Source organism: Nomascus leucogenys, chromosome 4 (assembly GCF_006542625.1).
Source record: "Nomascus leucogenys isolate Asia chromosome 4, Asia_NLE_v1, whole genome shotgun sequence".
NCBI classification, from domain to species: Eukaryota; Metazoa; Chordata; class Mammalia; order Primates; family Hylobatidae; genus Nomascus; species Nomascus leucogenys.
The window spans coordinates 84,991,377-85,016,309 of NC_044384.1; the positions used below are offsets into that span (position 1 = coordinate 84,991,377).

The window sequence follows — 24,933 nt, forward strand, 5'->3', positions numbered from 1 at the left end:
ATCTAATTGCTTTCCAGTAGGAAGGCACTACATAAATTCTGGAGCACCAGCCTGCCACAGGGGAAGTGGGGAAGAAGACCAGCTTGCTTCCTTTTGTTTATTCATTCACTCATTTGTTCAATAAATATTTATCTATTTACTTATTTTTGAGACAGTGTCTTGCTCTGTTGCCCAGGCTGGAGTGCAGTATGTCATCATGGCTCACTGCAGCCTCAACCTCCCAGGCACAAGCGATCCTCCCATCTCAGGCTCCTGAGGAGCTGAGACCACAGGCGCACGCCACCATACCCAGGTAATTTTTTGGGGTTTTTTGGTGTTTTTTTTTTTTTTTTTTTTTTTTGAGACGGAGTCTCACTCCGTCACCCAGGCTGGAGTGCAGTGGCACTATCTTGACTCACTGCAACCTCCAGTTCCCAGGTTCAAGCGATTCTCCTGCCTCAGCCTCCCAAGTGACTGAGACTACAGGCATGCACCACCATACCTGGCTAATTTTTATATCTTTAGTAGAGACGGGGTTTCACTCTGTTGGCCGGGCTGGTCTCAAACTCCTGACCTCAGGTTATCCGCCCACCTCGGCCTCACAAAGTGCTGGGATTACAGGCAGGAGCCACTGCGTCTGGCCATTTTTTTGTATTTTTGCAGAGATGGGGGTCTTGCTATGTTGTCTAGGCTGGTCTCAAACCCCTAGGCTCAAGTGATCCTCCCATCCCGGCCTCCCAAAGTGCTGGGATCACAGGTGTGAGCCATCGCACCCAGCCAACAACTATTTACTGAGCACCTCTATATGCCAGCTAGAGTTTTGACAAGAGCTAACACAGGGGTCTCTGCTTCCCAGACCTCATAGTTTAGAGGAGAGACAGATATAACCCAAGGGTTACATGAATGAGAGTGTGTCATTATAGACTGATGAAGGGGAACACTGTGAGAACACGGGCCAGTGGTTCTCAAGGCATCGCTCTCAGCAGCAGGAGCAGCATCTGGGCAACATAGTGAGACCCTATCTCTAACATAACGGAAGGCAAATCTTGGACCCGCCCCAAGCCTACTGAACCAGAAACGCGAGAGTGGGACCCAGCAATTTGTATTTTCACAAACTCCCCAGGTGATTCCAAACAACAGGCATAAGTCAAAGGAATGTGATCAAGGTTTCCCTAAGGAAGTGTGGCTGAGCTGAGAGCTGAAGGCTGGGTGGGAGGCACACAGGTAGGCAGAGGGCATATGCGGCCGGGCATAGTGGCTCATGCCTGTAATCTCAGCACTGTGGGAGGCCGAGGCAAGAGGATAGCTTGAGCCCAAGAGTTCAAAAACAGCCTGGGCAACATAATGAGACCCTATTTTTACAAAAAATAAAAATAAAAATTAGGCTGGGGGTAGTGGCTCATGCCTGTAATCCCAGCACTTTGGGAGGCCGAGGCAGACAGATCACCTGAGGTCAGGAGTTTGAGACCATCCTGGCCGACATGGTGAAACTCTGTCTCTACTAAAAATACAAAAAATTAGCTGGGTGTGGTGGTGGGCACCTGTAATCCCAGCTATTGAGGAGGCTGAGGCAGGAGAATCGCTTGAACCAGGGAGGTAGAGGTTGCATGAGCCGAGATCATGCCACTGCACTTCAGCCTGGTCGACGAGCAAAACTCTCAAAAATAAATAAATAAATAAATAAAATTAGCCTGGGCACAGTGGCTCACGCCTGTAATCCCAGCACTTTGGGAGGCCGAGGCAGGCGGATCACCTGAGGTCAGGAGTTTGAGACCAGCCTGACCAACATGGAGAAACCCCGTCTCTACTAAGAAAACAAAATGAGCCAGGTATGGTGGCACATACCTGTAATCCCAGCTACTCGGGAGGTGACACAGGAGAATCACTTGAACTCGGGAGGTGGAGGTTGCGGTGAGCCAAGATCGCACCATTGCATTCCAGCCTGGGCAACAAGAGCGAAACTCCAAAAAAATAATAATAATAAAATATAAATAAAAATTAGCTGGGCAAGGTGGCACACACTTGTAATCCCAGCTACTTGGGGGGCCAAGGTGGGAGGATCACTTGAGCCTGAGAGGTTGAGGCTGCAGCGAGCTTTGATCGTGCCACTGCACTACAGCCTGAGCAACAGAGCGAGACTGTCTCAAAAAAAAAAAAAAAAGAAGGGCAGGGCATGTGCAAACGTCTTGTGGTGGGAGGGAGCCTGATGTGCTTAAGGAACCAAGAGAAGGTGCACGCTTGCAAGCCTTGCAGGCTGCGGGAGGGAGCTTGCCCTGGTTCTGCAGAGGACCGGGAAGCCACCGAGGAGCAGGGAGACTTGGGGAGAATTGTACTGCCAAAAGTTAAAGTACATGGGCCAGGCGTGGTGGCTCACACCTGTAATCCCAGCACTTTGGGAGGCCAAGGCGGGCAGATCACAAGATCAGGAGTTCAAGACCAGCCTGGCCAAGATGGTGAAACCCCATCTCTACTAAAAATACAAAACATTAGCCGGGCGTGGTGGCGGGTGCCTGTAATCCCAGCTACTCGGGAGGCTGAGGCAGAGAATTGCTTAAACCCGGGAGGCGGAGGTTGCAGTGACCCGAGATCTTGCCACTGCACTCCAGCCTGGGAGATACAGCAAGAATCTGTCTCAAAAAAAAAAAAAAAAAAAAAAAAAATTAAAGTACATGTTCAGATCTGAGACAGGACCAGGGCTGTGCTGTTAGGATTGGTAAAGAGGGAGTGGAGGCCAGATGCGGTGGCTCACGCCTGTAACCCCAGCACTTTGGGAGGCTGAGACAGGGGGATCACTTGAGCCCAGGAATTCGAGACCAGCCTGGGCAGCATAGTGAGACCCCCCTCTCTAAAAAATTGGGAAGGAGTAGAAACCTTTCAAAGGGTTAAGAGGAGTTAGGAACTCTTTTGGCATGGCGGCGGGGAAGAGGGAGAGCTCCTCTGGGGCATTGGCCCGGGCTGGGAGCTGAGGGCAGCAGGGCAGGCTGGGGGAACTCGAAGTGCCTTTGGGACATCCGAGGATGTGTGACCAGAGACAGTAGTGTGGGCCTGGCACTCAGGAGCCTAAGCAGGCTGGAGACACCAGTTAAGTCACATTCACAGCATGGACCCCCTTGGCTCAGCTGTTTCCTGAGTCTGGTCAAAGTTATTTAAGCCGGAGTCATCTCGTGGTTGTGTCATCTCCCCCTTTCCCTGCGCATGTAGCTTTCCCCAGGCTGGAGTGCGGTGGGGAAAGCCACAGGGAGTGTCACTATACACATAAGTTAGTCTCCTGGAATTTCTTCAGCTGTGGTCACTGCTAAAAAAAGAAGTATGACGCTGGACAACAGGAGTCCAGTGGGACTTTATTTAACATGTTTGCTCAAGTTATCAGCTCTTTGCAAGTGACCGACAGACACCACCTCCTTTGTAACCTCAAAGCAGGTTCACAGACTATCTCCCAGTTCTTAGGGATTTCTTCTGTCTAAAAGAGTTCTCAAAAATAGCAGCAACCTGAGATACCATCTGTTAAATCCTTAAGCAATTTCACATGCATCTTATGAGACCCTGCTGATTAAAAACATCTAGATTTTTTTTTTTTTTCTGAGACAAAGTCTCGCTCTGTCATCCAGCCTGGAGTGCAATGGTGCGATTTTGGCTCACTGCAACCTCCGCCTCTCTGGTTCGGGTGATTCTCCTGCCTCAGCCTCCCAAGTAACTGGGACTACAGGTGCGTGCCACCATGCCCGGCTAATTTTTTGTATTTTTAGTAGAGATGGCATTTCACTGTGTTAGCCAGGATGGTCTCGATCTCCTGACCTCATGATCTGCCCACCTTGGCCTCCCAAAGTGCTGAGATTACAGGCATGAGCCACCACACCCGGCTAAATTTTGTGTTTTTTTTTTGAGATGGAGTCTCTCTCTGTCACCTAATCTGGAGTGCAGTGGGGCAATCTCAGCTCACTTCAACCTCCACCACCCGGGTTCAAGAGATTCTTCTGCCTAGCCTCCTTAGTAGTTGGGATTACAGGCATGTGCCACCATGCCTGGCTAATTTTTGTATTTTTAGTAGAGATGGGGTTTCACCATATTGGCCAGGCTGGTCTCGATCTCCTGACCTCAGGTGATCTGCCCACCTTGGCGTCCCAAAGTGCTAGGATTACAGACGAGAACCACCGTGCCCCGCCAACATCTAGATTTTTAGAATCTCTCTGGCCCCTTCCTGCCCCATCTTTCTCTTTCTGCCCTCCCCTCCAATAGTGGCATCTCCTCCTGGGGCCTCTGTGCAGGAGGAGTGAGTTATTTGCTCACTAATCACACCATACTAAACCCTAAACTCACTCCAGGACTGTTCTCCCAGCCGAGTGGGTAGCCTTTGCTATGAGTTGGTGGAAAGAACTTGGGCCTGGAACTCCCTGGTCCCACCTGAGTCTGGCCACTCTCTCTGGCTGTAAAGGTAGAGTTTAGAGGAGGGGCACTCCAGGCTCTTTAGGAGACGCCTGTAGATAGAACCAGAGAGGGAGAACGGGAGAGCATTTAACTAAAGCCAAAAAAATAGATTTTTTTCATTTTACTCCCTTGCTAACTGCTTTTTTTTTTTTTTTTTTTTTTTGAGTTTGGGAGCAGAGGTTTAATAGGCAAAGGAAAAAGGAGAGCAGCTCTCTCTCTCTCAGACAGAGGGGCACCCAAATGGGAATTCCCGCTAACTGGTAATTTGATGAGAAATAGCAAACGACAGAGGACCACTCTGACCTGCCCTCCTGCCTACTTCCTGCACTGTTTATAGGAGCCCACCTCCTCCTCCTCATGCGTCCTGTTTGCTTCCTTCAAGCCACTGGCTGCCCAGTATTCTGACAACTGCTGTACCATCGCTGCAATGTCCAGCCTGGAATCCCTGGCACTGTGGTGGTGCTGGATGGGCTCAGAGATTGTCCGATCAGAAGGGATCACAGAGGAAAGCTGGGGGTGGTGGCTCACGCCTGTTAATCCCAGCACTTTGGGAGGCTGAGGCGGGAGGATCACTTGAGGTCAGGAGTTCCAGACCAGGCTGGCCAACATGGCAAAACCCCGTCTCTACTAAAAATACAAAAAATTAGCCGGGCATGGTGGCATGCACCTGTAGTCCCAGGCAGGAGGATCACTTGAACCCAGGAAGCAGAAGTTGCAGTGAGCCGAGATCGTGCCACTGCACCCCAGCCTGGGTGACAGAGCAACACACCATTTCAAAAGAAAAAAAAAAGGGATCACAGAGGAAACTGAGGCACAGAAAGGGCAGTGCCTGCCTCAAGGCACCTGGGAACCGGCCTCAGGTGGACCTTGTGTTTTCCATAGGAGGAGCAGAGACTGCTAGAAACTAGGAGTTCGAGTCTCTTCCACCATACACCTTTCTCAGCCCGAAAGGGCAGCACATTCCCATGATCAGGAGCCCCCAGAACACCGATTCTTAAACTTTAGCATGTGTAGAAATCCCTGGGAGACCTTTTCACAACACAGATTCCTGGGCCCCATCCTCAGAGATTCTGATTTGGTAGGTCTGGGGTGGGGCCTGAGATGCTGTATCTCTTTTTAAAAATTATCATCATTATTACTATTTGAGACAGTCTTGCTCCATCACCCACGCTGGAGTGCAGTGGCACAATCAAGACTCACTGCAGCCTCAACCTCCCGGGTTCAAACAGTCCTCCCACCTCAGTCTCCCAAGCAGCTCTGTCTACAGGCACAGTGCCATCACACCTGGCTAATGTTTAAATTTTTGGTAGATACAAGGTCTCACTATGTTGCCCAGGCTGGTCTTGAACTCCTAGCCTCAAGTGGTCCTCCTGCCTCGGCCTCCCAAAGTGCTGGGATTACAGATATGAACCACTGTGTCTGGCCAGATGCTGCATTTCTAATAAGCTTTGCTCCACGGACCACACTTGATTACCACTGACTTAGAAATTCACAGCACCAGGCCGGGCGCGGTGGCTCACGCTTGTAATCCCAGCACTTTGGGAGGCTGAGGCGGGCGGATCACGAGGTCAGGAGATCGAGACCACGGTGAAACCCCGTCTCTACTAAAAAAAAAAATACAAAAAATTAGCCGGGCGTGGTGGCGGGCGCCTGTAGTCCCAGCTACTCGGAGAGGCTAAGGCAGGAGAATGGCCTGAACCCAGGAGGTGGAGTTTGCAGTGAGCCGAGATCGCACCACTGCACTCCAGCCTGGGCGACAGAGCGACACTCCGTCTCAAAAAAAAAAAAAAAAAAAAAAAAAAGAAACTCACAGCACCTTACCCACTGAGTTAGGGGGAAGCTTGCTAAACTGTTGCAACAAGGGCAGAGCCAGGAGCCTCACGCCTGTAATCCCAGCACTTTGGGAGGCCAAGGCGGGTGGATCACATAAGACCAGGAGTTCGAGGCCAGCCTGGCCAACATGGTGAAACCCTGTCTCTACTAAAAATACAAAAACTAGTTGCAGATGGCCTCTATCTGCAGCACATGATCCAGTGAAGGAGAGCTCTGATGAGCACGTGACGGAGTATGGTCCCGGCAGGTCTAGCCCAGGGTGGTGTGGGGGGAGTTGAACTTAGGTGACTCGCGGAAGACCCCCATGTGCCCAGGTGGAGCAGGGTAGCTAAGTAACTGGACACTGGGGCTGGAAGCTCAGAGGCATCTAAGCAAGTTGTATGACTTACCCGCGGTGTGACCTAGGACAAATTACATAATGTCTCTGAGCCGAGGCTGCCTCTCTATCAACTGTGATCATAACACTGCGATTGTTTCTATAGGGAGGCCCCAGTAAATGGCAGGAATTCCGGTCACCATGAGGCGGACTCACGTTGATCTCAGACCAGATAGGGACATTAGTGGGTACAAATGGCCCTTGATGCTCAATTTTGTTGTCAGTTAAAAGAACCCTCTCAGCCAGTTTTTAATTCCCACTGAGCAAGTGAGATGGGTAAAGAAAAGAACAGTGGCCCACGCCTGCAACTGCAGCTCTTTGGGAGGCCAGGGTGGGAGGGCTATCTGTGCTCAGGAGTTCAAGACAGGCTGGGCAACAGAGTGAGACCTCCTCTCTACAAAAAAATAAATAAGCCAGGTGCAGTGGCACACACCTATAGTCCCAGCTACTCAGACTAGGGTGGGAAGATGGCTTGAGCCCAGGAGTTCAAGGCCACACTGAGCTATAATGGCACCACTGCACTCCAGCCTGGGCAACAGAGTGAGACTCTGTATCTAATAAAAGAAAAAATAGGCCGGGCGCGGTGGCTCACGCTTGTAATCCCAGTACTTTGGGAGGCCGAGGCGGGCGGATCACGAGGTCAGGAGATCGAGACCACGGTGAAACCCCATCTCTACTAAAAATACAAAAAAAATTAGCCGGGCGTGGTGGCGGGCGCCTGTAGTCCCAGCTACTCGGAGAGGCTGAGGCAGGAGAATGGCGTGAACCCGGGAGGCGGAGCTTGCAGTGAGCCGAGATCGCGCCACTGCACTCCAGCCTGGGCGACAGAGCGAGACTCCGTCTCAAAAAAAAAAATAAATAAAATAAAATAAAATAAAATAAAATAAAAAATAGAGAAAAGAAAAAGCAAAAGAAAACAAGCACCATTGGCTGGGAGTGGGCAAAGCACACAGACCCCCAGCTCCCAGCATCCTCCACTGCAGGGGACCTCGAGAAGGGTCAGAGCAGGCAAATGGGGGCTGGGAGGTTCAACGGAAAGCTGTGTGGCAAGACCAGGGAAGCAGGTGTAGCAGCTGGCGTGGAAGAGACAGGTCAGGAGTACAGTCGTATCATTTAACGAGCATTTATTGCACACGTCTGTTCAAGCACCAGGCTCAGGCTGGAAACCATCCAAAGCGCAATCCCTGACCTCAGGGAGCTCACAGTCCAGTGGGGAAGCCGAGAAGCAAATTAACGACTCTGAAGAAGCGCAGGCAAGTGCTATGATCAAGGCATGTGTGCGGGTGGGGTGTCTGGGAACCCCAAAGTCAGCCTCAGGTGGGGAGGTAAGTCAAGGAAGGGCGAGGAGACCGGGCTCAGCCTGGGTCTCAGAGGAGAGCGGGGCCAGCCCGGGGGATGGTGGAGTCACCCTGCCGGGCACTGTGCACTGCTGGCCAGGCCCAGGCAATGAGAGCACAACTTGTTCAGGGTCCAGGAAGCAACCCCAGGAGAACAAAGCCTCGTGGGGAGGGAGGAACCTGGAGGGTGGAAGGAGTTTGGGCTTTTCCTGAAGGTGATGAGAGCCACTGAAGGATTCTGGGGGAGGAGACCTAGGGTTATCTTGGGTCACGGGGGAGAGAGACCTTTGAAAGGCAGGGAGGTGGGAGGCAGCAGGGACTCTCAGAAGTGGAGTCTCAGAGCTCCTTAAGAGGTGAAGGCGGCCGGGTGCGGTGGCTCATGCCTGTAATCCCAGCACTTTGGGAGGCCGACGCGGGCAGATCACGAAGTCAGGAGATCGAGACCATTCTGGCTAACATGGTGAAACCCTGTCTCTACTAAAAATACAAAAAATTAGCCAGGCGTGGTGGCGAGCGCCTATAGTCCCAGCTACTTGGGAAGCTGAGGCAGGAGAGTTGCTTGAACCCGGAAGGTGGAAAGGCGGAGGTTGCAGTGAGCTGAGATCACACCACTGCACTCCAGCCTGGGTGACAGAGCAAGACTCCATCTCAAAAAAAAAAAAAAAAAAAAAAAGAGGTGAAGGCACAGGACAGGGGCTGGGATGTCACCAGCACCACTTGCCAGCTCACTTGTGCCTCATGCTCCCTGTTTCACAGATGTGGGAGGCAAAGGAGTCAAGGCCAGCTACACAGGGAGGCTGCACAGGCCCCTGGCTTCCGGCTCCCACAGGTGTCTGCCCAGCCCAGATCTGTGCGGGTGGGAGGCACCTTGGTTAGAAGGGCTGAGCCCCTTGCACTGATTTGCAAGCTTTCAACCTGGCCTCCAATCTCAAACTGGCCTCTGGGCCATGGGCCTGATGGGGAGCTGCTGGCATTGCCACAGGGCTCATCCCCACCAGCGGAGGAGATATTCGTAGCTGAGGAAGGTGACAGCATTGACGGGAAAGGCGCGGGCACTGTTGATGGTGACCCCCCGGAAGAAGACCCCCAGTCCTTCCTGCCGGACGCTGCTCACCATGCAGTCCAGCATCCCCTGGTACGCTCTGCGTCTCAGTCCATCCATCTGCATCCGGGACTTGATCACGTCTAAGGGCGTGGCTGCCACCCAGGAAGCAATGCCTGCAAAGCCCCCTGCCACCAGCACTGTGGCTGAGTCTGGGGCAGAGGGAGCCCAGAGCAGAGGTCAGACCCAGAACAGAGCATCCTCCCCAGACCCTAATCTCCCTCCCCAGTCCCCACTGGACCCTGCCTGCTACTCACACCTCTGTCCCCCATCCTCTCACGCCACTTTACTTACTGGGATTCTGGCCTTCTGGTGTGTACTGGCGACAGAGCCCTTCATAGGTGATGAAGTAGATCCCCATCGTGGGGGTGTCCCTCAGCGTCAGGGCCCAGGCTCCTCGGAACAGCCCCCGGGGCCCCTCCTCCCGGAAGATGGAGGCTGCACAGTGCACAGGCCCCTGGTACCGGGGTGGGGGGCTCCCTGGCTGGGCCCTTGGCTCTGTCTGGTTTTGTAGCCGGACTTTGATGAGGTCAAAAGGAGCCAGACAGTAGGCCTGTTGGTGATGAAACATGAGGGCCCCGGGTGGGGCTTTGGGCTGGGAACTGGCCCCTTATATTCACAAGAGGAAGGAGGCAGGCAGGGGGCCGCATCTTCCAGTCCCTCAGGAACCCTGCCAGCGCCCAGCCTCTCACGTGCATGTGTGGCTGGGATGGCCAGGATGTCTGCATGCGACGGGGACAGGCCACCTCCCTTGGCATCAGGCCCAAGAGTGAGAGGCACTGCCCCCTCATGCAACAGTGACCAACTTGCCTGGCCTGCAGCAGGCACTCAGAACAAGCCTGGATTCTTTTTGCAGGAGCAGGTTGGTTTCTGGCCTCCCCAAAGCCGGCAGTGAGCATACCTGTACGGTGAGCAGGGCCAAGTGAAGGATTCAGCCTGTGACTGTGAAATAGCAAAGAAATCACCCTTTCCCAGGGTGGAGGAGGTCCCCTCGTGAGTGTTGTTGTCCTGCGCCCACCTCTCAGGGGCCCGGGGGGCACAAGGCCAGCCCCTCCTGCCTCCGGAGAGGCAAGACTCCTGCCCATTAGCATCCCACCAAAGAGGCTTCTGAGTGTGGGAAGGTGGGTAATGGGGGGACTTGGCAGGTGCTAGGGCTCTTAGCATCGGCAGAAGCAGACGCTACACAGATTTGGGATGGAATTGGGGCTGGGGTCCTGGTGAGGGTCAGTGCTGGGGGGATGTAGAGGGCAATGGGGGCAGTTAAGGTTTGGGTCAGAGATGCCACTAGGTCAGGATAGCTTTTGGAGTCCAGGTGAGAATCGGGGTCCATGTCAAAGCTAGCCTGTCTCTGAGGGATTTATCTGTTTTTTGCTTGTTTGTTTTGTGACAGGTACATGGGCTCAGTTCCCCAGCCCTGGAGATGGCTGATGGCGACGGGGACTGGCGGTCGCCTCCGGTGGTAGTACTTAGGGTGTGGCAGGCCAAGTCTTCGTTTGTTTACTTTGGCCCCAGGAGTAAGGGTCGTAGGTTAGGGACCATCCCTTGGGAGATGGGGCCTTGTGCCGCCCTCCAGAGCGTGCTGGCAGGGCTGAGCTCAGGGCTTCGGGAGGTGTTCTGAGCCCTGAGGTCCTGGGGGCTGAGGACATGGCTAGGCTGACACCAGGTGACAGACACCCCCACAGGGGTGGTGGAGTGTCAGATGCCATTTCAAAAGGTCAGCTTAGGCCAAGCCCAGGGCAACGTCTGTGCCCATCAGAGGCTGTCAATCCCTGCCTCTTCTTCCCACTCCACACTAAAACACATTTTTCCTCTAAGACTCTGTTAAACTAAAGCCACAGGTTTGACTGTAAACCCAGACTCCATCAGCGGCCCTCACAGTCCCCACTTCTGCTTTCCAAAGAGCTGGAGGGGGCAGGGTGACTTAGAAGCCGGGCCCGGCCACTTAGCTGAGGGCTTCGGTTCTCTTCCTTGTGTTTGTGGGATATGGCTCGCGAGGCTCAGGAAACCTATAGGTGACGCCTCGCACAAGAAGGGGCAGAAGAAAAGCTGGGGCCTCCGGGGGTCTCATTAATCATTAATTCATTTGAAGGAGCAGCCTGACTTTGTCCTTTGTCCTTGCTCTCTGCCCCATGAAGTGTGACAAGGAACTGGGGGCAGCTGCCCAGGAGAGGGCGGCCCTGGCTTGCGGCTGGGGTGTGAGTGGGTGCTGGGCGCACCCTCTCCCTGCTTATGCTCACAGGACCCATTCAGCACCAGCTCCCACTGGAGGCAGCTGGTCCCTCTTCCCTCCATCTGCCCCTCTAAAGCCCAAAGCCCAGATGACGGCAGTGACTGAATGGTTAATGCCCTGCTGGGCCGGGCCTCAAGTGAGGCTCCCAGGTCGTGGCCACCCAAGCACTGCAGGTGAAGGGTAGAGCCGGGCGGGGCCGGGGGAGTGTCAGGACCTCATCAGGACCCGGCCAGAGGGGCTGGGCTCACAGCTCTGCGGGGGACTGGCAGTTCTCCAGGGTCAAAGGTCTCCTTGGGGAGTGGGCTCCCCACAGCTCTGAGGCTGGCAGATCCCTCTGGAGGGGGGCAAGCCCCATCAGCTGGAGCGAGTGGCCCAGGCTGCTTCTCCTGGCACCCTCCTGGCACTGTCCACCAGCTCTCTCTGCCTTTTGCCCCCTCAGTTCCCCACAGCCCTCCCCCAAAGGCCTGCAGCCTGGAAGGCCACAGCACAGGCCTCTTATTCCCCTCCAGGAGGCCGTGCCTCCACAGCTGTGGGTCGCCAGAGCAGGGTGGGAGAGGACAGAGCGAGATGACCATCCCTATGACACCTGTGTGTGCCCACTCACTGCCCCCTCACCTGCAGGAACCCCCCGGTGCAGCCTGCTAGGAAGATGTGCGTGTAGCTGGGCGGTTGGGCCCGCCGCTCCTGGTGGGAGGTGGCCGTGAGCACCAGTAGGGTGTTGCTATAGACCCCAAACAGGACAGAGTTGACCACAGCTATGCTGGCAATGGGGAAGCTCATGCCCTTGAAGAAGCCCAGGAGCTGCAGAGAGACACAGTGGCAGTGGAGTAGGCACCGTGGGGCCTCCCCTTTGTCCTCTCCAGCCCGGGCAAGGCAGCCTCTGGCTGGAAACTGCTCCCAAGTCCTGCCACAGGGAGGTGGGGACAGGCGGGGACAGGCTGAGGCTGCGCCGCTGGGGTGCTAGGCTACCGCCCAGGCCCCCCAAGGATCCTAGACTTGGTCTTCTCTCCTCCAGGGGCAGAACCCTGCTGGAGAGGGAAGCTGGTACCAATGGCCCCAGATGCCTCCCCCAAAGAGGGAGGACCCCAAAGGAGTGGGCCACTCACGGACTCATGGCGGTAAATCTTGACCATGCAATCAACGATGCCCCGGTAGGTGGTCTGGGTCTGCAGCCGCACCTGGGTGGGAGGACAGAGCAGGTAGGGTGGCGGGATGGGCAGGTGGGCCAACCTTTCCCTCTGCCCCCTCAAGCAGGATGCCAACCAGCAGGAGAGGCAGGAAAGGCAAGATTAGCCAGGCCTGATCTCAGGGCACCCTGACATTTGGGTCAGGTGAGATCGTTCATTCCTCTGGTGCCTCTCCTAAACTCACCTTTACAGTGTCAAACGGGTGTCCCAGGACCAAGCCCAGAGCTCCTGTGGTGACAAGAAGGTGCTATGAGTGAGGGCCCTCGTGCCAGGCCCAGGAAGCAAGTCTGTGCCAAGAGGAAAGAGGGGTTCAGGCAGGAGGAAGGAGAGCAGGGCCATCTCAGACACGTGTAGCCACCTTCCTGCCAAGCTCTAGAGTCTCCAGCTGCCCCTGACACCCCCTCCACACAGGCACTTGGCCAGGAAGGCACTGAGACAAGGGAGTAAGACCCCAGGCCCCACCTGAGGATGCACACCCAGGAGGGAAGAGCCAGCCAAAGACGCACGTGTCCTCGCTGGAGCCCATACCCGGGTATCCCACTGCATATGAGCCGTGGGACTCTGGGTTAATCACCCAGGTTCCCACCTCTCCGAGAGCTTTACTCTTCTTTCTTCAACTCATAATGTTGTCGCCGGGATCCAGAGCAGGCCCTGCTGCCAGCTGGCCACGCAGAACTGCAGGGCCCTGATGGGGGTCATGCCTGGGCACCTGCGGAAGAGCTTCTACCCTCCCCTCCACCTGCCCACTGCCTAGCCCTGCCCTCCACAGCAGAGGCTGGTTCTGGAGCTTGGGGGAGGTCGCACCCCCAGGAGGCAGGTTCAGAACGTTCCTCTCTTTCTCCTAAGAGGAATGCCACCCAGAAGCTGGGCTGGGACCACAGCACAACAGGCCTCAGGGCCTGGGACTGCGGCCCACAGCCAGGTGGGGCAGAGGCCCAGAGGGAACTCAAGACAGCAGGTGAGGTCAAAGGTGAACTTCTTTGTAAGCCCCACAGGGTGGGCCTGGAGAGCAGGGCTCAAGGTATAGGGTGCTCACCTGGCTCTCCCGCCCTCTGCAGGTGTCAGGCAGAGTGGCCTTGGAAGGCAGAGGCAGCACCCTCCCACCTGTGCCTTCCTCTCTTCTCCCCATCGGCCACTCCCTGGAGGACTGGGGACAGCTGGCTCTGGGGTGCTCCATGGAACCCAGACTTTTTTTTTTTTTTTTGACACAGGGTCTTGCTCTGTTGTCCAGGCTGGAGTGCAGTGGCATGATCATGGCTCATTGCAGCTTCAACCTCCTGGGTTCAAGGGCCCCTCCCACCTCAGCCTCTGGAGTAGTTGGGATCACAGGCATGCACCACCAAGCCTGGATAATTTTTGTACTTTTAGTAGAGACGGGGTTTCACCACATTGGCCAGGCTGGTCTCAAACTCTTGACCTCATGATCCACCCACCTCAGCCTGCCAAAGTGCTGGGCTTACAGGCATGAGCCACTGCTCCTGGCCTCTCATTTCTTATAGAGACAGGGTCTTCCTATGTTGCCCACGCTGGTCGCAAACTCCTGGCCCCAAGTGATCCTCCTGCCTCGGCCTCCCAAAGTGCTGGGATTAGAGGTGTGAGTCACCATGCCCTGCTTTTTTTTTTTTTTTTTTTTTTTGTGGCAGGGTCTCATTCTGTCACCCAGGCTGGAGTGCAGTGGTGCAGTCATAGCTCACTGCAGTCTTGAACTCCCGAGCTCAAGCAATCCTCCTGAGTAGCTGGGATGACAGGTGTGAGCCATCATGCCCAGCTAATTTTTTTGATTTTTTGTAGAGACATGGGCCTCCCTATGTTGCCCAGACTGATCTCAAACTCCTGGGCTCAAGTGATCCTCCCACCAGGTTGGAACTCAGCCTTTGGTTTCCGCTCCTTCCATGTCACCCATCTTCCCCAGGGAGTGACCTACCATTGGGTGTGATGTGACAGAAGGAAGAAAAATGTCTCACCAGAGATCCAGCCAGCCACAAATTCCTCCACCGGCATTGTCTGGGCTTGCGGGAACTGGCGGCTCCAGCAGAGGAGACAGAGTTGAATTCCCCCCTCTCCCTCCCCTGGCCCACGCTGATAACCTCCCACTAATGTTTAACCCTGGCGGGAAGGTGAGAATTGGCCTGGTGCCTGGACCTCCGGCAACTGGCAGAGGGGAGCAAGCCAGTTCCGGTGACCCTGGCCACCTGGAGGAGTCGTGCAGAGTACAGTCTCACGGGCCAGGCGTGCCGGGACCACAGGGGCCCTGATCCCCGAGCCCCGCCAATGATCCTCGCTCTGGGGATGGCAACTGGGTCCCTGCCCCATGGTCGTGCCCCTCCAGGTCTGCCTTAGTCAGCAAGAGGCAAGCCCCTGCGTGCCCAGACAGCCCAGCTCCACTCCCATTCATCTCCACCAAGGGGCACGGCCGCCCCCATGCCACAGAGAGAGGCCAGGTGCGGAGGGATCGTGGCCACCAGGGGGTAGGCCCAGCCTGCAGTTGCCGCTGCGTGGCAGGGTGGGGAGGAGCCACTCCCAGGAGTGACTCACCAGGCCTGGCTGTTCTCTCCAGGGTTGTTTACGACTCCCCCGACTCCCCCGTATGAGTCAGAAACACAGCCTTCCTCGGCCTCCTCCTTCCCAGGGGAAAGATAGGGGTTTTGATTAAAGTGCGTGTTGATCTGCGATGGCCCCGTTCTGCTCAGTCAAAACCAAAACCCTTTCAAGGATCTGTGAGCCACAGGGTGCCGCCCATTCTCCTCTGACCTCACGTCCTGCCACCCACCCCCTTGCTTTCTCTGCTGCAGACTCTTCTTCAGTCAGCCTTCTGCCTCCAGGCCTGCAGACTGGCTTTTCCCTCTTCCTGGACACTCTTGCCCTGGCACCCCTCCAGCTGGGGCTCAAATGTCACCACCTCGGTGAGGTCTGCCCCGCCTCCCCAGCTGGAGGCACCGCTGGCTCTTCCTCTCTTTCTCCATCACAGTTATCACCCCTACATGTGATGGGAAGAACTTGTGTGTCTGGGCAGGTTATCTCTGGGTGTTCTGTTCACTGTGGGTGAGAGCCACGGGGTGGGCTCTCAATAAATCCTGAGTGACTGAATGAACAGAAATGTCAGCCAGCAGCATCAGCGGCAGCCTGGGGCTCCAGTTCCCTCTTCCCACCGCCAAACGGCCCTGGGGAACATCAAGGCCCAGTGACACCTGCACCCTCCCCTCCAGATCTCCCCACAGCTCCTAGTCTCCTATGGGAGACACCCAAGGCCCAGTCCTGCTCACCCTTCTCCCTTCACTGCGGCCAAGGCAGAACCCAGCCATCCCTGCTGCTTTCTCGTGTGTGGACAGATTCTGGAAACAGGACCCCCCACCTCCTGCCTCTGGAGCTGCCTGGGGCTCTTTGGGCCACCCCCAAAGATCATCCTGAAAGACCATCCCCAAAGACTGGCCTCTTGTGGTGGCTTGGGCTGCAGTCCTGGTTCTGCTTCTTATTCCTGAAACTGCCTTTGCAAAAACTATAACTGATACAGGCCGGGCGCAGTGGCTCACGCCTGTAATCCCAGCACTTTGGGAGGCCGAGGCGGGAGGACCACCTGAGGTCAGGAGTTTGAGACCAGCCTGACCAACATAGTGAAACCCCATCTCTACCAAAAATACAAAAATTAGCCGGGTGTGGTGGTGGGCGCCTGTAGTCCCAGCTACTTGGGAGGCTGAGGCAGGAGAATCGCTTGAATCCGAGAGGCGGCTGTTGCAGTGAGCCAAGATCATGCCACTATACTCCAGCCTGGGCGACAGAGCGAGACTCTGTCTCAGGAAAAACGAAAAACAAAAAAAAAACTACAACTGATACAGTTATGACAGTGAAAGAGATCTGACCTAACTGACTCCATCTTGCTTCTAACCTCCAAGCTGTCCTTGCTCACTCCTGGCCATAGGCTGAACTAACTTTGGGAGGAACTCAGTCTATAGTTTAGCTTTGAAACAAAGATGATAACAGCTCTTTCCCAAAACAAATCCTGTTCCTGCCTGGGGACTAGACTGCCTTTGTAGGACTAACAAATTAGCCACAAGATTAGAAAGTATGGTTTAGGAGTCACGCAGCTGGAGACTGCAAGATTCTGACCCTCCCCAAATTGCTCCTGGGGATAACATCACTATTGTAAAACCTCAGATCAGGGCCTGAGATATTTTGCAGACCCTGCACTTGATGGATCACCTGGCACCACTCAGATCCATAAACTGGCTCATCTGGTCTTGTGGTCCCCACCCAGGACCTAACTCAGCACAAGAGGACAGCTTCAACTCCCTATGATTTCATCTGAGACCCAACCAATCAGCACTCCCAACTCACTGGCCCCCTACCCACCAAATTATCCTTAAAAACTCTGATCCTGGAATTCTCAGGGAGACTGATTTGAGTAATAATAAAACTCCAGGCCGCGCACGGTGGCTCACGCCTGTAATCCCAGCACTTTAGGAGGCTGAGACGGGCGGATCACGATGTCAGGAGATCGAGACCATCCTGGCTAACATGGTGAAACCCTGTCTCTACTGAAAGTACAAAAAATTAGCTGGGAGAGGTGGCGGGCGCCTGTAGTCCCAGCTACTCCAGAGGCTGAGGCAGGAGAATGGCGTGAACCCGGCGGGCGGAGCCTGCAGTAAGCCGAGATCATGCCACTGCACTCCAGCCTGGGCGACAGAGGGAGACTCTGTCTCAAAAAAAAAAACAAAACAAAACAAAAAACAAAACACTCCAGTCTCTCGTACAGCCAGCTCTGCATGAATTAAACTCTCCTTATTGCAATTCCCTTGTCTTGACAAATTGGCTCTGTCTAGACAGAGGGTAAGGTGAACCCAATGGGCGGTTACATTATGTCCCTCAGTGATGTTGAGCAACCTCTTCTGTGGGCCTTGGGGTCTATTATTGTTTGCCAAAGTAGGACGGCAGTCGGGCTAATTGATGTCTAAGCCTCTCGGCTCTAAAGGCTGGAGGCTGCCTCCTCCCTCACTTCCGAATGGGTCTCATTCTCTTTTCCAATCTCACCGCCTCACCCCAGTTCAAGAAAGACCCTCATTCCCACTTCCCTACGGCCTTCCTGAAGGGAAGCCCACCTACGCATGGTGTCATCTTGTGAATCTCTAGCTCACGACCTCCAAAATGTTCTTATTGTCTGACACACCTGCCCCGTATCTGTCATCCTGGGGTTCAAGGCCTCCCCCATGGTGCCACCCACCTGCTATGCTCTCACCCAGCGGGGGTCTTTCCTGGGGTCCTAACCATGCTCATGCAGTTCCCACTACCTGGAATGCCTTTCCTTCCCCACCATCAGCCTCCTGGACTCTCTCCCAGTGCCCCTCCTTGACTAGACCTGGGTTCTAGCCTCCCCACCACCACCACAGAGACTGCCAGGTGTCAGTCTTTGACATAAAACAAGATATGATACTCACTTCTTAGTGAGTTCTAAGGATTAAAGCACTTTAAAAAGTGGCTGGCACGTAAATGGCAACTGCTGATACTTATTTCCACTCTCAGGACGCATGAGAATGACACAGGAAACAGGGGAAAGAACCTGGCCCAGTGCCCTACACACAGCAAGTGAGAAGAGACTTTTCCTGCCTGTAGCATTTCATAGTTCTTAAGGCAATGCTGTCATCTTCTGTGGTTTTATTTATTTTTTTGGAGACCAAGTCTCACTGTTGTCCAGGCTGGAATACAGCGGCAGGATGGCGCTATCAGAGCTCACTGTGATCTCAAACTCCTGGGCTCCAGCGATCCTCCTACCTCAGGCTTCTGAATGGCTAGGACCACAGATGTGTGCCACCACACCTGGCTAATTTTTGTTTTTTTTACAGATGGCGTCTCACTATGTTCCCCAGGCTGGTCTTGAACTCCTGGCCTCAGGCGATCCTCCTGCCTCGGCCTCCCAAAGTGCTGTAGTTTTAAATGTGCTGTTCTCCTGGGCTTCTTTCTCTTTCCCCTCTTCCTTAACTCACCAATTAAACCACAACAGACACTTTCTGACGGCAGGGCCATGTCTCCCCTCAGTCTCCATCCCCTGACCTAGCACAAGCCCCGCATCCAGTAAGCATTCAAAACAACACTGAACTCTTCTGCTCCTGCTTCACTCTGGCTGGGTGGAGAGGCCATGGAGATACAGTGTGTCGTGGTCTGAGGGTCCCAGAGCTAAGAACCAGGAAGAAGATGCCTAGCCCCACTGGACACCCTTCCCTGCAGCCCACATCTGAGCTTCCTCAAGTCCTTAGGTCACATCAGCAAGGCAGATGTGATGTCATGGGCTCAGCTGTGGGGCAGTGTGGATCATAGGAGGGCAGGGAGAGCTGGTTCACATACCGAAGAAGGCTGGATTGGGTCAGGAGCTAGAGCTGCTTTCCAATCCCAGGGAACCAGGGCAAAGTGAACCCACAGCCCTCCGTTCCTGATCACCAAGCCCACTGCTGTCACCTGGGACAACTTCTGGTTCCTCTGGCCCTAGAAGGTGCCCCATGGACTTATTTTTCGCCCTGAGTTCCACATCTCAGATGCACACACGCTGCATTACCAGGACATGTCAGGGACATGGCCCTGAGGGTAAGTGGTTTCACACCTGCCTCTTTGGGGCCCCAAGTCTCCTCCCAGCCTGGGAAAACCTCAAGGTCTCCCAGGCTGTTGTGTAAGATAGCAAGGGCTCATGTGACTGCTCCCTGGAAAAACAGAGTGTCTGTCCTGGTTTTCTGACGTAGACATATATTAATAATCATTTGAGAGTAGGGATAGTCCTTGGGGGTCATTGAGTTCAACCTCCTCATTTTACAGATGAGGAAAACTGAGGCCCAGAGGAGAAGGGACTTGTCCAGGATGAGCCTGGGCCAGGACCCATTCTCCTGACCACTGCCGAGAGCGCTAAGGTACAGGCCGCTGCCAGCGCCGCGTGGATCCCTGGCACGTGCCAGGAAGTGTCCATTTCACAGGCAGGGAACTAGCCCGGAGACCCAGCGTGGGCATGCCAACGCCCCTAGCCTGATTCTCGAATCTTCGCCAAACCCTCTTATAGGCCAACAGTCGGGGCCTTTGTTAAGGGAAACTCACCCTGGATTACTCGGGTGGTGGCGGGGCTGGTACGTGACGCGGCCACCCCACGGGCGTGACGAGACACGCGAGGCGGGCGTCCGGGCATGCGCGGGCCGCGCGGGGCGGCCCTGGTCTCCCATTGGCTCTCGTGGGCCGAAGGGGCGGGGCCTCGCACGCCGCGCTTCCTCCCACCGCTGCTTCCGCGTCGCTTCCCGGTCAGCTGGGTCCTTAGCGGGAGTCCGAGTGCGGGCGGTGGCGGGCTTGGCGGCGGGGCAGGATTCCGGGCAGGAGCCTTGCCTCTCAGGTGGCGGGCTCTGCGACCCTGCGAGGTGAGAGCACAGCGACGTCTGGCCCGGGCCTCCGTCCCCGGCTCGGGGGGCGCCTTGCCCTGCCTGGGCATCCCGGTCGACCTCCGTTCTTGACCGTAGCAACCCGCACCCCTCCCACCAACGCCCGGTCTGCACTCTTGGCCCCTCCAGGCAGCGCCGCTCAACCTTGCGGACCCAGCCCGGGATCCCTTAGCGTCCTCACTGAGAGCTTGAGGAGACCTCCAGCACCCCCATCCCTGGCTCCCGGTAACTGTTGTTTCTCTTTGCCTTTGCAGATGGACGGGACGGAAGGCAGTGCCGGGCAGCCCGGCCCCGCTGAGCGGTCCCACCGAAGCAGCGTGTCCTCCGTGGAAGCCCGAGGTGGGTGCCGCCCGAATCTCCTCTTCCACACCCTTCTGGGACCCCAGCCCTGGAGAAGTGGCTCTGGCTTGTCTTCTTTTTCATTAAAGATAATTTATGTATCAACTAAGAAATAATAAGGTACATTCAGATGTGGAAAACTCACAGAAGTCAGAGGCTCTGTCACTAGTTTACTGGCCAGGTTGTGTCTTCCTGAATTTCGCTCTCATTTGTAAAATGAGCTTAACATAGCTGTGAAATTCAAATGAGATTATATGAATGAAAAGTGAAGGCTGATGTGGTTCACACCTGTAATCCCAGAACTTTAGGAGGCCATGGTGGGCAGACCACATGTGCCCAGGAGTTCGAGACCAGCCTGGGCAACATAGACAAAAAAGAAAGTGACACATTCACTTTCTTTGTGTCCTTTCTTTCTTTCTTTCTTTTCTTTCTTTCTTTCCTTTCTTTCTTGAGACAGAGTCTCGCTCTGTCGCCCAGGCTGGAGTGCAGTGGTGCGATCTCAGCTCACTGCAAGCTCTGCCTTCTGGGTTCACGCCATTCTCCTGCCTCAGTCTCCGGAGTAGCTGGGACTACAAGCGCCCGCCACCACGCCTGGCTAATTTTTTGTATTTTTAGTAGAGACGGGGTTTCACTGTGTTAGCCAGGATGGTCTCGATCTCCTGACCTCGTGATCTGCCTGCCTCAGCCTCGCAAAGTGCTGGGATTACAGGCGTGAGCCACCGCACCTGGCTGTGTCATTTCTTTCTCCCAAACGGCCTTTTGAAAGCAGGGATCAGGCTGGGCACAGTAGCTCACGCCTGTAATCCCAGCACTTTGGGAGGCCGAGGCGGGCAGATCACTTGAGGTCGAGAGTTCCAAGACCAGCCTGACCAACATGGAGAAACCCCCGTCTCTACTAAAAATGCAAAATTAGCCGGGCGTGGTGGCACATGCCTGTAATCCCAGCTACTCAGGAGGCTGAGGCAGGAGAATCGCTTGAACCTGAGAGGTGGAGGTTGCGGTGAGTTGAGATCGCACCATTGCACTCCAGCTTGGGCAACGAGAGTGAAACTCTGTCTCAAAAAAAAAAAAAAAAAAAAAAAAAAAAAAAACAGGGATCATATGATCTTCATTTGATAGGGAGGAAACTGGGTCCCTAGGGAGGTTAAGTCCCAGGCAGGCTGCGGAAGCTCTCCAGGTGATTACGTACTGCAGCTTCTAGTGCCTCAGTTCTTGCCTGAGAAGTGGATCTGAACCTGAGCCTCCTTGAAGTGATTTTCTGATCTCTGAGAGTAGCTGCTGGAGCATAACAGACTGGGGGTCCAAGAAGCACCTTCCCTTGTGTAGATGAGAAACCGTGCCCTTCCCTTCCACACACTCTTGGAGGGAGGAGTATTAGCTCTACTTTTACAGATGAGGCAACTGACACTTAAATTGACTCGCTGAAGTTGGCCAGCAACCAGGCAAGGATGGGAACCCGAGTATGTCGGCCCCAAAGTCCAGTGTTCCTTCACCAAGCCTGCAGTCCCAGGGATGGGGATTTGAATCTGGTTGCTCTTCCAGGTGTCTCCATTTGGCTCTGGAACCCACAAGTTGTCACAAGGGAACTCTCAGCTATTTGGGCTGTTCTTCCCTAGCCTGCTTCGTATTGACTCCTGAGGCTTAAAGAGTCCTCAGACTTAAAGAGTCCTAAGGAAGCTGAGACCTGGAACTTGCGTTAACCTGGGTGACCTAAAGAATCCTCTCTTCCCATCTTAGCCTCAGTCAGAGAGAGACTTGCCTAAGGACAGCAGTGGGTTACCAGCTCTCGCTCCTGCCAGCCAGACAGACTAACCGCCATAGCCTCAGGATGGTTTCAGCCTCTCTGTGCTGTAGTTTCACATCTGTGGAATGTTCTTGTTCAGGTGGAGATGGCACCACTGCACTCCAACCTGGGCGACAGAGCGAGACTGAATCCTTGGGGCAGCTATGGTGGTGAGGGGCAGGTTTGCAATGGCCAAGCTGAATTTGAATCTTGGGGGATTGGGGTGGGGCTGGTCTCTGGGCAGGAGTTACTGGGTTTCTGGGTGGTTCGAGGGTGTCAAGAAAGCACTAATAGATAGCACTCGTGATAGGGTCTTTTGGGGCTGCTGGGGCTCTGCCTCTGGCGAGGACTCTGTCTCAGGAGTGTAGCCCTGGTCACCCTCGAGGGGTGTAGGGTGGGGGCTGCAGCCCCAGTGGGTGGTAGAGGGTGCCTAGTTGGCCTGGCCTGGCTGTGCCAGGCAGAGGCCTCAGCTGAGCCTACCTGGCCTCCATCACAGCGGCTGACGTGCTGGTATACCTGGCGGATGACACGGTGGTGCCCCTGGCTGTGGAGAACCTGCCCTCGCTCAGTGCCCATGAGCTGCACCGCGCCGTCCGCGAGGTCCTGCAGCTTCCGGACATCGCCCTGGATGTCTTTGCGCTCTGGCTGGTCTCCCCTCTGCTGGGTAAGGCTTGGCAGTGAAGAGCCCAGGCTGGAGGGTTGGAAGGGCACTGACCAGTACAGGAGGGAGGGGGCAGTGTTTGGAGCTGCTAGGGAGCTGCTGGCCACTGCCCATGGGGGAAGGTGGGACTTGGGTTTATCCTGAGCTGTCCACCCGTCTGAGCACCTAGAGCCCTGAGAAGGCCCCTCCTCTTGGCCCTGCTGTCTGTCTGTCTGCTGGTGGTGGAGGAGTGGCCACGCCTGCCCCCCAGGTCGTGCTGGGGCTGGGTGGTCCAGAAACAGTACCGCAGGAGGGAGGGAGGAAAGGGGCCTTGTCTGCCGAGCATAACCTTTGCCACAACCTGGGTGGTGTTTGGGAGCCATGATTTCACCTTATCCTCAGGCCTAGATGAGGAAGTAGTGGTTAGGGTGGTGAGACCACTGTGTGGCAGAAGCAAGACAGACGCAGGCCTGAGTGGCTTCCCGGTCGGTCGGCCTCTTTGAACTGTTCCTGTTCCTTGGGGACAGGGAGGAGAAGGGACATGGCCCAGGAAGTAGGCCCCTCTGACCCTGAGGCTCTTAGTGAGGGTGGGGAGGGTGAGGGTGGGAAGAGTAGAGACTTGACTTCTCTGGGAGGGGGGCCTTCAGCCTCCAGCCCTGCCTGGCTGGCCTCATGACCACCCACATCCTGCCCTTTCAAGCTGAGATTGCAAGATGGAGGGACTTGGGGGCGGTGGCTTTCTAGACCTTCAGCCTGGGGTCCCTCAATGAACAGGGTCTCTGAGCCTGCTGGTTCGCACAGGAGGGGGCCAAGGGAGAGGCTGCCCCATGTTGTTTAGTAAATTGGTGCCATGGGCCGGGCGAGTTTTCTTAGCTTACACATTCCCTTTGTTGTAGAGGAATGCAGGCAAGAAGGGGGTGACCAGTCCCATTGAGGGAGTGTGTAGGACAGCCTGGGTTAGGCCCAAGGGGCCCCCAGCAGTTATGTCTTCTCCTGAGGCTGCTGGTTGGGGGAGAGGGAACATTCGGCACCCCTGCTCCCCACCCTCATCCTTCTCTCCACCCCCTCTCCGCTGCCAGTAGGAGCTTCCTGCTCAGCTGCTGCTGGGAGGTTCTCGCCCACCCTCTTCCTGCTGCCCCGGCTCCTCGGCCACCTCATGCCCAGCCCAGTCACCTCTCCTTCACCTCCGGTCCTCGAGTCAGGACTGTGGGCCCGTTGGTTTGTGTCTGAAAGCTGGGGGTACAGTTCTGCATGGGTTGGCCCCTGCCCTGCCTCGGGAAGCTCCCAGAGCCTGCTGGGCAGCCTGCCTCCTCCTCTCACCTCCTCCATCTCCACTCCCTCCTCATCACATTCTGGCTCTCCCACGGCCGGAGGCCGTGAATGGGCTGCTTTGTTGCCCGGCCCACACAGGAGGATGGTGGCAGAAGACCCCAGCACAAAGTCAGCACCCACTCTGTTCCCAGGCTGGGTTCAGGGAGGCTGAAAAGCCACTTCAGCTGTGACTTGGGCCCCCTAGAACCCTTTTCCCCTGGCCCCTGCACCCCTGATGGGGTGAACCAGTGACAGATGCCCCAGGGCCGTGAGTGCCCTGCAAGGGCAGGGAGGGGCACTGTCTTCTGGAGCTGCCCTTCATGCCGGATGTTTCGGCAGGGCTTAGCCTTATCAATGCCATTGTCACTCTGCAGGGAACAGGGCTCCAGGGACCTTCTGTCCCATTTGGATAACAGCCTCCAGGCAGGAAGGCCCCATCTGGAAGTGTCTGGGACTGCGGGATTTCTGAAGACAGGAAGGAGTCTTTTGAGCTGCTGGGGCTTGGGGTTAAGGCTGGTCAGGGCTGCGCTGTAGGCAGCAGGAAGGACATCCTTGTCTCCAGGGTGTCCCTAGGCCCCATCTTGTCAGTTACTGTGCTTGTTCCACAAGGACGTGCAAAGCCTCTCTCAGGCCACGTGGTATTCTAGATGCTGGGAATACAGGAGGGAAGACCCTGGTGGAACTTAATTTAACTTTATTTTATTTATTTTTTATTTTTTTGAGACAGAGTCTCACTCTGTTACCCAGGTTGGAGTGCAGTGGTGCAATCCCGGCTCACTGCAACCTCCGCCTCCTGGGTTCAAGCGATTCTTCTGCCTCAGCCTCCCGAGTAGCTGGGATTACAAGCAAGCAACACCACGCCCGGCTAATTTTTGTATTTTTAGTAGAGATGGGGTTTTCCCACGTTGACCAGGCTGGTCTCGAACTTCTGACCTCAAGTGATCCACCCGCCTCAGCCTCCCAAAGTGCTGGGATTACAGACATGAACCAC

The 24,933-nt window shown here is 55.3% G+C and overlaps 2 protein-coding genes across 10 annotated transcripts in view; one reads left to right on the forward strand and one right to left on the reverse strand.

Annotated features, from left to right (window-relative positions):
• Positions 1 to 1,458: 1,458 nt before the first annotated feature.
• SLC25A45 (solute carrier family 25 member 45) lies at positions 1,459 to 19,621 on the reverse strand. Of its 8 annotated transcripts, XM_003274194.2 has the most exons (10): positions 15,822 to 16,205; positions 15,240 to 15,551; positions 15,005 to 15,090; positions 14,394 to 14,488; positions 13,056 to 13,154; positions 12,654 to 12,756; positions 12,389 to 12,460; positions 11,898 to 12,083; positions 9,347 to 9,605; positions 7,721 to 9,204 (listed from the first exon to the last, which is right to left on the reverse strand). In XM_003274194.2, exons 7-10 carry the CDS (start codon positions 12,413 to 12,415, stop codon positions 8,936 to 8,938), a joined length of 741 nt encoding a protein of 246 aa, XP_003274242.1. In that variant the 5' UTR covers positions 12,416 to 12,460; positions 12,654 to 12,756; positions 13,056 to 13,154; positions 14,394 to 14,488; positions 15,005 to 15,090; positions 15,240 to 15,551; positions 15,822 to 16,205; the 3' UTR covers positions 7,721 to 8,935. The 8 variants fall into 8 exon arrangements, with proteins under 8 accessions (XP_030667049.1, XP_003274242.1, XP_030667045.1 ...); XM_030811185.1 differs by lacking the exons at positions 13,056 to 13,154; positions 15,240 to 15,551; positions 15,822 to 16,205 and adding an exon at positions 19,538 to 19,621 and having other exon boundaries at positions 12,654 to 12,697; positions 14,434 to 14,495; XM_030811189.1 differs by lacking the exons at positions 13,056 to 13,154; positions 15,005 to 15,090; positions 15,240 to 15,551; positions 15,822 to 16,205 and adding an exon at positions 1,459 to 1,480 and having other exon boundaries at positions 9,065 to 9,204; positions 12,654 to 12,697; positions 14,434 to 14,954.
• A 108-nt stretch (positions 19,622 to 19,729) lies between these two features.
• Positions 19,730 to 24,933, forward strand: part of FRMD8 (FERM domain containing 8) — a 28,101-nt gene continuing 22,897 nt past the window's right edge. For both annotated transcript variants that reach the window (XM_030811191.1, XM_030811192.1), the window contains exons 1-3: positions 19,730 to 19,848; positions 20,124 to 20,208; positions 22,488 to 22,655. In XM_030811191.1, the coding sequence (XP_030667051.1) occupies positions 20,124 to 20,208; positions 22,488 to 22,655 (253 nt within the window). In that variant the 5' untranslated portion in view covers positions 19,730 to 19,848. The remainder of the gene's footprint in view (positions 19,849 to 20,123; positions 20,209 to 22,487; positions 22,656 to 24,933) is intronic.

What these genes read in the sequence shown, in the direction of transcription:
- SLC25A45 (XM_030811185.1), bottom strand. Translation starts at nt 14,470, where the DNA reads ATGCCGGTGGAGGAATTTGTGGCTGGCTGGATCTCTG. An exon ending in TGTGGCTGGCTGGATCTCTG is followed by an intron (nt 12,698 to 14,433) that starts GTGAGACATTTT and finishes TTGTCACCACAG; the next exon opens with GAGCTCTGGGCTTGGTCCTG. An exon ending in GCACCGGGGGGTTCCTGCAG is followed by an intron (nt 9,606 to 11,897) that starts GTGAGGGGGCAG and finishes CATCACCAACAG; the next exon opens with GCCTACTGTCTGGCTCCTTT.